This window comes from Passer montanus, unplaced genomic scaffold (assembly GCF_014805655.1).
Source record: "Passer montanus isolate IOZ18808 unplaced genomic scaffold, ASM1480565v1 scaffold37, whole genome shotgun sequence".
Taxonomy (NCBI): Eukaryota; Metazoa; Chordata; class Aves; order Passeriformes; family Passeridae; genus Passer; species Passer montanus.
In genome coordinates, this window is record NW_024368485.1 from 6,875,797 (window position 1) to 6,890,244 (window position 14,448).

Below are 14,448 nucleotides of genomic sequence, written 5' to 3' on the forward strand. Positions count from 1 at the left end.
TGTGCAGGACAGAACTCTGCAGGGCACTTCCAGTCAACAGCCTCAGCACTGATAAAACAGTCCTCAAAACAGCACTGCTGAGAGCTCCTGCACCCCTGAGACATCCAGGATCTGGAACCCTACAGAGCATCTCTCACCTCTGACCCTGAGGCAGAAGACATGGAACCAATGTCTTTGCTCACAAACAGACATCATCAATTCACCCTCATTTATAACTGCAATAAAGCAGGACTTATTTTCTTCAGTCACTTTCAGAAGTCTCATTTAATGGGAGTTTTGCAATTTTAAATGCAGATTTCTAAGGTATTAGGATCAGTAAGAGCTTCCTTGTGAGGAGGTCAAAATCGCTTTGCTTCCTTAATGAAAGATGTAAATTTTATTTCATGTAATTTTAAATTTAATCCTTTATTTCTTTCCTAAACTGCTTAAAAACACAGACACTTCAGAGGCAAGATGTGAATGCCTGTGCTCCATTGGCCAGGCAGAAAATAACATTTATTCATCTTTTTCTAGTGGCAGCAATAATGACAGGACTGTGTCCATGATCTCTGGAAATTCTAGCAGTGGTCTCCTCCCTACAAATACACACTTTGCTGTTTCCTTCATCCACTCCTTGCAGAAATAACCACAATATGAGGGTAACCTCAGCTGATAAAAGGTGCCAGTCTCTCTTGCTGGTCAGCCCTGCAAAATGCACTTCCTGCAAGGAATCTACAGCAGCAGCAACTGGAACTAAACCAGAGCCCCAGGAGCTCCTTCTGGACTAAAACCCTCCCCAAAGCCTCGCACTTTGCAGGGCACAAGAAGCTCTGCAGGATTTCTTTAGAAGGTTCTGTGTTGCTGTGCCCAGGACTGTGTCCCCTTTTTTTCTGTCTTTTTCCTGAAGTAAAAGCAGATGGAGACCCAGAGACCCAGGCTGCTAAGCCAAGAGCTGTAAGTTTGACAACCACGTGGGGTGAGCTGCATCCATCAGGAGTCATCCTTGCCTGAAGGCATCTGTGTTCACTTCTGTCCCACTTAAAGGTGCAGCACCAGAGCTTTTTTTTGTAATATGGCCTCCAAGTTCAGTCCCACTCCATAAGCAAATCTTCACTGAAAAAGCTCTGGACTTTGTAACACTGAGAAACCTCAGATCCCATCAGGATTCAGCTGTGAAAAATAAAAACTGGGAGAACATCACCTTCCTGCTCTAAGCTGGGCTTTCCATGGATGTATCCTGTGTCAGTCTTATCTTTCTGATTGATGCCAACCTATTGTAAATCCTACAAACAGACATCAGGGGCATTATTTATGGCAAGAAGCTGCTGACAAATCACACTGCAAATCAAATATTCTAATCTAATATTCTAAGACATGAGGAACCAAAAAAAAAATCTTCTATACATTCCAGTGACCCCAGTTGCACCTATAGTTATAAAATAGAAAATGTTTTAAGCATTATAGGAAGACAAGCAAGGATTAGCAGCAGCAACTACAGGATGTGTTACCCTGTCTCCCTCAAGCAGTTCCTTATCATCAGCCTAACTCTAATTGCTGATCCCTCAATGCTCTTTTCCATTTCCATACATTGCAAGAAGACAGGAAGGCTCATGACCAAATTCCCAGGTACACCAACAAGCATTAATGGAATATGTACAGAGACAAGCACTTGAAAATCCTCTGCCTGCCCCCTCTTGACTGCCTCATGATTAATAATTACTTTTGGAAGATTGCAAAGATAGCACATCAGCATTAAAGGAGAGCACATGGCTGGACTGTAACTCAACAGTGATGTGTTTTAATAAAACATCAAAATACTCTTCTCTCTGCTGGTATCATTTTAGTAGAGACCACAGTAGGAAAACAGAGTGACAGCCAAGTCAGTACTTAAATTTTTACAGTCAGTATAAAACCAGACCATTTTAAAATATGAAACAATTCCCAGTCTCATTGTTCTGGGAGCCTGTTTGTTGCCAATGTAATTATTTTTGTTGAGTGTTATTTTATACTGGTATAGTTAAGACAGAATAATGTGTAAAGGCCTATTTTTTTGCTATGAGCAGTATAAGCACATTTCTAATATTAGAGGAAACCCAGAGCCTTGGAGAGCTGTGGGTCTATGCAAAAGCAGTGGCCTGCACTAGGAAAATTTTCTGTTGGGCCACTGGAATGGGAATTAGCTGTGACCACACCCCTCCACCTCCAGGCAGATACACACACAGAGATAATTTCATCAGCAGCTCACTGAAATCTTTCTATTGTCCTGAGAAAGCCAATAAAAACAAATTGCTTGTATAATTAAATACCCTTGCAAGTACTTCAAATTGAAAGTGTTATTTTCATGATAGACAGCTTGATATAAAGCAAATCTTTGGGACTGGATATATTTAGCTCCATAAAAGTGAGAGCAGACTTTTGATCACACTTCAGCTCCTGCCAGCTGGAAATCCAGAACATCAGAATGTGAAGCTGTGCTCAAACTCAGGGTCTGAAATCTCAGTGACTGCACATTGCTCTTGTACTTCCAGCATCTCACTGCAAACTTGGTGCAGTTTTATGGAGATCTCACAGTGAGGGAGGCTGGAGTACAACTGGACCTGGCCCAACATGTCAGAATGGGGCTGGATGTCACACTCACAGTGCCCTTAACAAGATTGATCTCATGGATGCTGAAATCAGATGCAAGGAGCTGCCCAAACTAACTCCAAACATTACCTCCACCCTCCTTGTTGAAAGTATAGAGCAACAACCTGTACAATTAAAAGTAGCAGCTGCAATTAGAAATAGGTGCTGTCAAAAAGTCCCACAAGAAAAATTCTGAAAATGAAAATTTACCTGATAACATAAGTCCTAAAGGGTATGATGTGCTGCATGACAGCAGGGATGTGTAGCCATATTCTGATCTATAATGCAAAAACATAAATAAAGATTTCATTAATGACATTTAAAGAGAATAGTCAAAAACTGAAATACTGTTGGCACATTTGCACATGCAACCCCACTTTAAAAAAGGCTTTCTTGGTGTTTTTTGTTCAACTTCTTCATTTTCTCATTTTCCAAACTGGTACCTGAGGAATGCTTTTTTGACTTACAAAGAGGATTTGCATCTTTCCTGCTAGTCAGCTGGAAAATACACACTTTGTATAAATAGTATCATACTGCCCAGGTGTACTTTTGTATTTTGTATTTTCTGTAATTTCTTCAGTAGGAAAAACTGCTATTCAGCCTTGTGGGGTTTTTTTTCCCTTTTTCTTTAAAATTTTACATGAAAATTATTCCATTCTTTCAGTTCCTTGCAAACCACTCCTAAATCAAGTAACACTCTTTAATTTGTTTTGTTTTGCTTCTTAGGGCTTACATATCCTATAAAATAAAATGTTTTACAAGCAGTGATTAAGCACAGTTTTTTACTACCATATTTGCATTTCTCATATTTACCATTCTGCCTTTACCACCTTTGCAAAGCTTAATGCAGGAAGAAAATAAATAGAGAGGAAAAAAAAAATAAACAAAAAACCCAAACCAGCTACTTAGCACTGCTGTGAGGAAAAGCAGCAACCAAAAGACTTCCAGAGGCAAAGTCAGAAGTGGCATCTGCATTTCAAAAAGGAATTCAGAGCCTGTTAGACCTGTTACTCCGTGCCAGGTAAGGGATGGAGCACAGCTGAAGCAGCAGCAGCAGCTGCTCCTGCCCACGTCAATTCAATGTCAATTCAATCATGTGCACTTTGCACAGCCCTTGTGAAAAGCAGCCCCGTCACTCACTCGGGGCCCTCTGCATCCCCACCTCTGCTCTTAAAAGAATTTCAGCTTTGCAGCTGATGCAAGAAATTCTGCCTAAGGACTCGATTCCATATGCAGAAAATGTATATATTCCTTCTTGACAGGAGAGAAAAATATTAGGCTGCAGTCAAACTTCTCAGCAGCTTCTTTTCAACATTTCCAGCATTTGCCAAGGAACTTTTTGAGGCAAACTTGAGTTCTGACAAAAATATTTGCAGGCTTACTTTTAACAAGGCAACAAGCACTGCACAGTAACAATATAACCTACTTTGCAAGACAAACCAGCCAAATCTTCCCACTGCAAAAAAAGACCACACTTGGAATAAGCTTCTGATCCAACTGGCAGCCTCAAGAAGGAAAAAAATGCTAACATCCCAAAGATACAAAGTGTCACTAGAAGATGCTTGCTCTAGAAACAGGAATTAAATAACATTTTACAAGGAATTGCAGGGGTGACAAAGACACGATTGTGATTACACAATTTAATTTTTAACACCACGTACTCTGCTTCAAGTATGAAGTATGAAACACCAAAGAAAATACATTTCTTTGTGAAATAAAAGTATGAAATGTTTCTATCATTTTGTTTTTATAGCTTTCACTGTTCACAGTAACCTTCACTCTGTATTAGTTCCTGCTCCTAAGCTGAAACCATGCATCTGTAAATTTGCATTACACACAACCCTCAGCCTCAGAATTCAATTAAAGCATCATTTCCCATGTTACAAATCAAATTGTGATTTTGAACATGGATTCACATTTGCATCCTAACTTGTTAAAATGACATAAAAGAACATACATAAAATGACATCAACTAGCATCTGTAAAGTGACAAACATAAAATCACATCACTTTTTGCTTCCACCTGCTTTTAAGATAAAGTATTCACTGCATCTCTTCTGTTCTCAAGTTTCAGAGGTTTTTTCCTATTATTTCCTCTTTACCACAGGTAATTAATTTCTAGAAGGTAGCAGCTAAAGAACTCCATCTTACAAGCTTGAAAAAAAATTCCAGCATGGATATTTCAAGGAATCTTTACAAGAATGGCTACTTAACTGCCACTCTCAAGGGTTACTACAGCTGTGAAATTGTATTTAAGGGTTACTACACACTGTGGGCTGGCTCCACACATTGGGAACAAGGTAATTGACACTGCAGAGTTATTACTGGAATAAATATCTGTATCCCATAAAACCAACTGTGTTGGGATAAAACCAAGGCAGATTAGTAGAGCTCTTGCTGAGACCACCACTATCTTGCTCAGTTTTGTGAAGGATTCTTTTGGTTTTAGTGGAGTTTGGTGCATTGGTTCACAATCAGAAACATTTCTTCAATTATTTATATTTACTTAAGTTCTATGAATTGTACAGTGAAATGATATAAAAACAGGGAAAGAGAAATATTACATCAAAATCCTAAGTTCATGCATCATTATAGAGGTGGAGAAATATCTTTCTTTTTTTTTAATATTGGCAAGGTAAAATGTATTTTGTCCAAAAAATTAGCTGCCTCATTTGGCTGTAATAAAAATATTGCATTTCAAAGGCAGCAGCAGTGCTTCCAAGTACAGAGTGATACCAAAATGCAGCAAGTGGATGAACAAAGCACATTACATGTAGAACACTTTCTTATACCTTCTGTAGTGAACTGACACATAAAAATAAAATCTAAATACAATTTTTTTAAACTGTTTTCCTCAACTCACACAGATTTGTCAGCAAAGCCAGACAGAGTTCAAAAGAAAGATGCTTGTTGAATGGGAAAACTGCAGTGCTGGAAGAGGCTGAAGAAACAGTACTTTTGGTCATGGTTTGGGCTGAATTTCATTTTACCTGCCAGGTTTAGCCACAGAACTCATCTAAAACTGCTGCAAGAGCCAGCCTAACAGGCTACCTACTAGAGCCAAAGAGAAATGCAAAGGTGCTAAGTAAATACCTGAAAGGAGAAACTTTGCTGAGAAGTATTTTGGAGAACAGGGCACATCACTAAGACTAAAGAAAATAATTTATGTGGAGAAAAACAAAGACATGTAAAAAGGACAATGAAGAAAGGCAGTTGCACTGATGCAGGATACTCAGGAAATGGGATTTTCAGTCAGAATGCTGGTTTTAAAATATGCTGGTGTGATAGGGACCTATCACACCACTCATTATTCAAGCAGCTTTGCCCCTTCTCACAAAAAAGTTTGGTTCCATGACCATAATGTCTTTCTGAACCAGAGAACACACATTTTCAGCAGGTGGTTTGATGAGGACTGCACTGGCAGCAGCTGGAGATGAAGAACCCATCAGCTCCCACAAAAAGGGCCAGCAGAGAACAGATCCCACAAACTGAGAACAGATCTCCCAAGCAAACAGGCAGAGGGGCTGCACAGCCCTCCCAGGCAGGAGGAAAGAAGGGAGCAGATCATGGCCTCACCCTTTTGCTCTCTGAGCTGCAGGTCAGGAATTACCTCACTAAAGGTCAGAGGAGTGGGATACAGACCCCAACCCCAGGCTGATTTCAAGCACTGGCTCCCCCAGAACATCCTCCTGGCTGGGCAGTAACAGCAACGAGGAAGGAGGGAAGATGGGTGGGAGGAAGGTTCTGATCTGAAGTATTTCAAATTGCAATCAGGGTCAAAATCATGCCAAACTGACTTTGTACAAGGTATAACAAACTTCTGGTACGTTTTGCCCATCCACAAGACAGGTCACAACTTTAATCCTATTACATTAAGCCCTCATATGTCCTTCTTCAGGGACTGGGTTTTATTTTTAGCACCAATTTCCTTCAAATCTCCACTAAAATCAATTCATAATTCTGTCAATCAAAAATCCCTGTGATTTCAAAATGCAGACATGATGGAGGATATGCATTCTAAAACTAAGTGGGAAAAAAGATGATTACCTCTATGCTGCAAATGTGTATAATGGTATAAAATCACAGGAAATTGAAGAGAAAAAAAATCCACAGGCTTTTCCTCTGTGCTTCATAGGGAATAGCTAAGAAGTTAAAATACCCTGAAGAAACTAAAACCACTTCCAAGGCACAATTTCAGGGACAGAAATGGCCTCTGATAACATTCCTTGAAGTATCTTTGGGGGCTGTTACAATCTTCCTATCTAGGTACGACTTGGAAAACTCCTTGTGTGCTGCCAGGAGATGCAGAGGGCTCTGTGCATGAGCAAACCTCATTCCCAACATGGACAATTTACATCCTTTTTATCCCTGCCTGCTCCCAGGGAGTCCTTGCAGCCTTCAGGCTGCTTTTATTCGTGGTGTTTAAGTGGAGGAGTTGAAGGAATACTCACATTAGACACCACTGTGATAAATGCATGTGCTACGAGGAACGGCAGCGTCTCGGGGGTTCCGTACTCAAAACAATCCTTCATGAGGGAAAGGCCATTTTTTCCACAGAACAGACACACGTAACGAAGCAAGTGCAATGGGACTTCTACATCCTGGAAAGAGTCAAAAACCAGCAGAAGAATCAACACTAGGTCACTCAGAGAGGAAATTCAAAAGCTGCGGGAGTTATTTTAAGTTATTTGAAGTTTCTAGGAAATGTGCACCTATTGAAAAGTGGACAACTTACATTCATATCACAGAACGCCCCTAATATATTGCTTTCTTGAGCAGAAATATCCTGTTTAAAGAAAAAAATTAAAATTAATTCAAGCAATAAGAACACATTTACAGAACAAAAAACCCAACTGCCATTTACCAGGTATCACAGTCAACAATAAAAACCCAAATTCCTCATTCAGAGGAAGACAGAAGCTCACTTTTGCTCCACTTTTCCACTGCAAAACACACTTTTCCATACTTTTTACCTCTTTTTATATATATAAATACACAAATATACTCATGAGAACATTTCAGCAGTGTCTCCCAAAGGCTGCAGGAACAGATTATTCTTCAATCCCACCCCTGTTCAGATCACCCACTTTTTCAACAGGAATATGGCCAAGGGCACAGTCTGTCACACCAGCCTGAGGAAAACAGAACAGAACCAACCCAGGGACTCTGAAATGCAATTTCTAATAAAGATGAGCCATATGTGCAAACATTTGAATTTAGATGAACTGCAGGACATCCCATGATCCTACGTGTAATGACTGAAAGGGTTAAAATCTCAACATTTTCACTGCCATGGAAATATTAAAAATCTTTAATTTCAACTACTATATTTTTATATATAACCAGACACCTCATACAAAATAAATGTTAGACTTTTACAGGAGTGAGTGAAGTGAAGAAGGGGAAGGAATTCTATCACCCTATCAACTGTTAGCTAGCTGCTGCAACAAGAAATCTATTTTCTAGAAACACTAAACTGAAAATGATTTAGGAAAATAGCTTTTCTTTTTAATGTCCACAACATCCACTTGTTGGGCAGTACAGAGTGGGAAGTTTCTTTATTAGGGCTGTAACATATTGTGGGTTTCATGCACTTGCTGGGGGCAAAAGGGCACTGGAGGGATAAAAAGTGGCTGTAAAACCCAACATTGCCATGGATACTTGTAGGTAAAACCACACATTTCTCTTCTCATCCCTCCATGGCAAACACCCAGCACTGATAGTCACAAATCAAATGCAAGTTTAATACAAAGTTAAGTTTTTAAATGAAATTTCCTGAATATATTTTAAATAGCTGTGTAGGAGTAATCTTAGAACTGTACCAGAGGATGCTGGAGGCAAGCAATTTTGGATGGATTAAGTGTGATACAAACATTTTGAATTATTCAATATGCTCATATTATAGCTAAGCATTTATTTTCTTTTTTTCTTCTGCTGAACTCTAAGTCATGCCTGAACTCGTGATATTCTACCAGTTATTTTTAAAACAGCTTTGAAGGCAGTAGGTGGTATGTTTTTAAGCAGCAAGAAAAGGTGTTCAGTGCTCTGCTCATGAAAACTGCAGAAATGGTGTGAGAAATTTCATTAGTTTTCTTGAAAAAAACAAGAGATTTGTTGTCAAGTGAACTGCAGTTCCTAGATTGCAGAAATCCCAAACTCACAGAGGGCTGCTGCACGAGTCCTGCAAGGCTTGGAAAAGGCTGCAGCTGAGAGACTGAGGCTGGAAATGCAACTTCTGTTCTTGCAGATGGGAAACAGAACAGTCTGAGAGCTCCTTACTCTCCTCCTCTAACTCCTTCAAATGTATGAGGAAATAAGAGAATTCCTCATGAGGATGTAATATGGCATTAAAACCACCATGACTGCAGAAGCCAGAGCAGCTTTCCAGGACCTTTACCTGGAGAAAAGCTGCAGAGGGATTTTTGAGAAAGGCAGGCAGGGACAGTGCTGTCCCAAAGCCACACAGCAAAAAGAAAAGGGGGAATGGCTTCAAACTGCCAGAGGGCAGGGCTAGATTTGGGATTAGGAAGGAATTGTTCCCTGTGAGGTGGGCAGGGCTGGCACAGGGTGCCCAGAGGAGCTGTGGCTGCCCCTGGGTCCCTGGCAGTGCCCAGGCTGGAGGGGGCTGGGATAGTGAAGGTGTCCCCACAGCAGGGGATGGAATGAGATGAGCTTTAAGCTATCTTCCAAACTATTATTCCATAGTAAAATGCACTGGCTGAGGTCTGACCTGGACACAACCTTGGCAGAAAGCACACATCTTCCAAGAAAATATTTACTTGAAAAGGAGAAGCAGAGAGCACAAGGCCCCAGAGAGCTGGGGACTGCAGCGAGACACCTCAACAAGTGATTCTGTTTCCTCTTTCATTTCATCCTGTCAAGATCTGTTAAATGGTCAGGGAACTCCCTTCGATTCTTTGTTCATTCTGAGACAGTGCAAAGTTCAGGAGTGTACTTCACATTGTTGCTTCTTTCTCTGCAGGATTTTAAGAGCTTCCTTTTATAAATTCTTTTTTTTTCCTTCCTCTGAAGTGCCCATTCCAGGTATTTCACTTACTGCACTAAGCATGAAAAGGATAGGGCATACAGTTATAAATCACCCTGTATGCAAGAGATAAAAATATCTCATGAAGAAAAAAACATTAATTTCAAGGTATGAACATCCCTCAAAAAACCAACCATATTTTAAAAAATACTTTATTTTGTTTAGGATGGAAAACAGACACAAATACCCCTCTGGGGACCAAAAATATTGATGAACTTCAAGAGAGGAGTGTACATGGCTCTTCTGGATAGCAATCAGGCCTTCACTGAGGTGGTCTTCACTCTCATTTTAGAGATGTTGTAAGGGACAAAAACAATTCTTAGCCCATTTCATTTAAGGAAAGATCTGTATGATCCTACAGGTAGAGACACCTTTCTCACTACCAACAAATCTTGCTTTGCTGTTCATTTTCATCCAGCTCCATGAACTCCTGAACAAGGGAAAACCTCCTGCTTCCACATGAATCTTTTCCTTCTCCACCAGATGTAAAATGGCATTGGCAAGCAGCTGAGAAGGGATTGGACTTCAAGACTTGACTGCTGCCATTAAGAACAAAGCCCTTGGAGGTGTCTTGGAGCAAAGGACAAGGGAAATACTGACCACTAATTGTTACTGAGGGAAAGCCTCACACTGGGAATCCCTAAATAGCAGCCTAAGAGGTCATTTCTAGGCACAGCAAAACCTTAACTCCATGAAATTGTCAAAGTTCACCTCAAGAACCTAAAACAAAGACTTTCTGAAGTCAGTCAGAGTGGAAACTGGAGTCTGTTGTGGATCAGCAAATTTCCCTTTTTCCAGGGCAAAGGAAATGTTCAGTGGGAGAGGGAGAGCTACACCAGCTTGTCCCAACAAACTTTTGGCAGATTTAGGCTGTTCAGGGATCTGTTTAACTTACAAGTATAGCTAATGAACTCAAAGCAGAGATTTTTTATTTTAGGATCTCTTGAGGATTGAAACCAGCCTGATTCAAAGCAAGAAGTGCTCTTATTACAGGGACTAATAACTTGTCTCACTTCAGCTAACATGTGCTCTAGACTGAAATCCAAAACTGAATTCTAAACTTCAGTGAGTCACTCATGGAAGCAGAAAGTTTGGACATTAAAACAGCAGAACAACAGAATCCTAGTGCTTCCCAGATACAGAAAATATCAGTTTATAAGAAAAATTATTGATGCTGGGACCTTTTAAAAGCAAAATTTCAAAATGTCCCCCCTAAAAATAAAGGCATACAAATATGGCAGGCTGGCACACCTCCATAATCCAGACCTGGAAACACACAAAGCCTAGCAGAAAGGAAAAAAATTCCCTTACCTGCCTGTACCTCAGGACAGTGGTTTTCTTTCCATGTTTTTAGGACAGCTAATGAATGTATTTGATAATTCGAGTGATGTATAAGAGATGATACATATATAATATATACATTAGCACGTCTGCAGTGATGGGCATCATCACAGTACAGCAAGCTACAACAGATCAGGGTCCAAATCACTCCAAGGCTGCACACCAAGGGAAAAGAAATCCCATCAGGCACCTGGAGATTTCCTTTTGATCGTTTGGAAGTGAAATTCAAAGAGAAAGAAAAAATACATGAAATAGTAATTGAAAAGAAGGATGTGTGATAGTCCACAGAAAAGCTGTTCCAGAATTGTTCATTCCACATTCCTCTGAAGCCAGTCTTAGTACACGTCCCACAGGAGTGCAGAAGATAAATCAATTCACTTTATATCTATACAGATATACTTGAAACTACCTCTGTTAACTTATGCCCATATGGTTTGGGGAAGAACAAGAACCAAAATCCAGCCCACCTAAAATCCTGCTGTGTAGGGGGTTTTACCTCCATTTCCTGTCAGACAGGACAGCATCCATTCAGTCAGAACTGATCAGATGTTGTGACCACCCTAACTCACATCACTGTACCTGACTCAGCATCTTCTCATTTTGGACTTAAGTTTATAAAGCAAATTTCAACCCTCAGGGCTCCAGTGAGCTCCCACAACTCTCTAAATACGAAATAAAAGGAGTGGGTTAGCTGCACTTTAATGCTCCACTTTGACGTTCTCAGAAGTTTGTTGGATAGGAGCTTTTCCTATATACTGAAATGTACATTTAGTTTGCATACAAATATTGTAAAATAACGCTTTACTTGTTATTAGACTACCACAAGTTGGATCAAAAGCCAACCATTCCAAAAATGTGTTGTTTCCACTAGGAAATGCTACCACCACCATATTTATTTCAGAAACTGTGAATTAAACATGGCAGGATTTTGGAATTAATTTATTTTTTAAAGAGGAAAATCAGGGAAAATTAGAGCGGCAGCCATATCAAATATCAGAGAGGAAAATCAGCACCCTGGAACAAAGCAATCTGTCTTGATCTCAGCTATTCCAGTCGATTAACCAGCTGTCCTAACAAGTTTGGTCTTGCACAAAGTTTGGTTTATGAGGTTTTGCTTCTAGAACCACAGATTGGAATGAAAAATTAGTAAACTATTAATGGGTTTCCTTCTAGATAAAGGCTTTGCTATAGTCCCCTTTTTGCCTACCTGTTATTTAAACAGCACAATAATTCAGTGTGCAGCTCCAGCCAGCTCTTATCAATATATTACCTATATCAATTAAGCATAGTGCAAAGAAAGTGGAAGAGAATGTATATCTTTAGAAAGCTTCTCTGAAAAGCTCTACTGAAGTCAACAGGAGAGCTGAATGTGCCCATCCTGAGTGAAAGCAACAAACACCAACCTGCTCATTATGACAACAATGAACCTTTCACCAAACAATTCAAGATAGACACAAAGAGAAGATATACCTCTATTGTGGGGTGAGTATTATGCTTATAAGCTGTGTACAGAGGAAACTGAATCTGAAAGATTTTTGCCACACACAGCAGCAGCTTCTCCTTCTCATCAGTGCTCCACAAGCTAAAAGCCTCCGTGCTCTTGGCGGGCTCCTCCTCGCTCAGGATACAAGTTCTTGCAGAATCAAACTTTTTCTCTAGAGGTTTTTGTCTTTCTCCATTTTCTTCTTGGTGAGACTCTCTTTCTACGTTCAGGGGCTCATCAGCATGGTGACTCTGCTCTGGCCATGTTGAATCTACATTAATAGTGCAATGTTTACAGAGCTGGTCCCGCAGAGCTTGGACTTGGGCAATCACTAAGTTAATCAGCGCACAAACTACTTGGTTAAAGATCTCCAGGTGTTTATACTCCTTGAAACAGCACAAACATTGTCTGCAAGAAAACAGGAAAAAAATTAATTAATAAAAATTCCTACAGTTAAAATCAGGCTGGTATTTAACCAAGAGAACTCTTTACATTAAAACATTTTAAACAAGTTATTTGACAGAACCATAAAATGAAGGAAATCCAACTGAAACAGACTCTACCCAGCAACAAGTGGGAGTCACAGAACCCTCCTTAAGCCTTGAGAACATCCCATTATTTCCAAATGCTTACCCAAACTATGAAGTCCCTGTTATCACTTAGCAGCTGGTACAGCAAGTAAAATACAGAAAAAAGTCTTGTGGGCAAGGTCACTGTGCTACTGAAGAAGTCACGTTTTCCAGGATGTTTCTGACTCCATTTCCTCATCAGGCTTTCTCTCCTGCTCTTTACTGCAATAAATCATCCTGACATTCTTGTCAGCTGGGTAAGAACTCGTTACTGTTATTTTCAAATCAACAGGGCTGCAAAGTAATTTTATTTTTAATAGAGCATTCAAGTTCACTTCCTTTATCTGCATTTGGATGGTGATCCCATGCACACTGATACCCTTTATCCATCTAGGAAAAGCAGCTCAGGTATCTCCAGTACTTTCTTCACTTGGCAGGCTCAGAGATTATTCCCCTGCTTATCTACTGACCCACTGTAAACAGCAAAGAAAAAGAGGGGAAAGCATCCTTTGACAATATCATTAAAAAATCAATTAAATCATCACGTTCAAAAGCTCTGATGTAACTCTTGTTGTGGGCAAGGATTGACTGTGGATGCCAAACAGATTCTGGGTGCATAAATCCCTGAGGTAGGTACCCTAAACCTGTTGTCTGGGAACAGCTGCTCCCTCATTCTGACAAAAAAGGTGGAGGATATTCCTGCAGAAGGATTTAAATCCTGGAGAAAGCAAAGAAAGCCATCACTGCACTGTCCTTACTTACTGGAGATCAAAATTAAGGCTACATGCCTGTGACAGACTCTGGGAGATGGACTCTGCCCTTTCTGACTCAAACTCCACTACACAACATAACTGCTGCATCAGCTGGGAGCTGTGTTGCAGCACAGATCTTCTCCATCTCCTGTCAGACACAGAAAAATGGACTCTATTCCTCAGCCAGAGCTCTCAGATATTAAAATAATACAAAAATCACATGTACCACTTCAAAAAGAAATCAGTAGACAAAAGACAGGGCAAGAAATCATCAATAAGTAGCAATTTATTTTTTTTTCTGCAAACACAGCATTTAATTTAGAGACTGGGATTAATAAATTATAATTTTTAGGGGAAAAAAAAATCAAGAGAACCCAGAGCTATGACAGGTAGAGGGTGCTGCCTCTCTTGATGGGACACAAACATGCCCTAGAGCTACAGCTCTTAAAGCACATACTTTCTGAAAACATAAATTTATTTTTTCAGTGGGTTAGACAAAAGGTAACATTGAGGATTCCCAATTACAGCACAGATACAGTGACTGAAGCATCTAAACCCCTTTGTTTCATTTGTGCAGGAAGAAAAATCCCTTTAATATTGTGTAAATGGAGTTTCACCCATGTGAAAAACATTCTTGCCATTTACTTGGAAATG

The 14,448-nt window shown here is 39.9% G+C and overlaps 1 protein-coding gene across 10 annotated transcripts in view; it reads right to left on the reverse strand.

The window, feature by feature from the left end:
- Positions 1–14,448, reverse strand: part of USP34 (ubiquitin specific peptidase 34) — a 111,350-nt gene that overhangs the window by 77,866 nt on the left and 19,036 nt on the right. For all 10 annotated transcript variants that reach the window (XM_039716921.1, XM_039716914.1, XM_039716918.1 and 7 more), the window contains exons 3-6: positions 12,461–12,881; positions 7,340–7,390; positions 7,056–7,205; positions 2,815–2,882 (exon numbers count right to left, since the gene is read on the reverse strand). In XM_039716921.1, the coding sequence (XP_039572855.1) occupies positions 2,815–2,882; positions 7,056–7,205; positions 7,340–7,390; positions 12,461–12,881 (690 nt within the window). The remainder of the gene's footprint in view (positions 1–2,814; positions 2,883–7,055; positions 7,206–7,339; positions 7,391–12,460; positions 12,882–14,448) is intronic.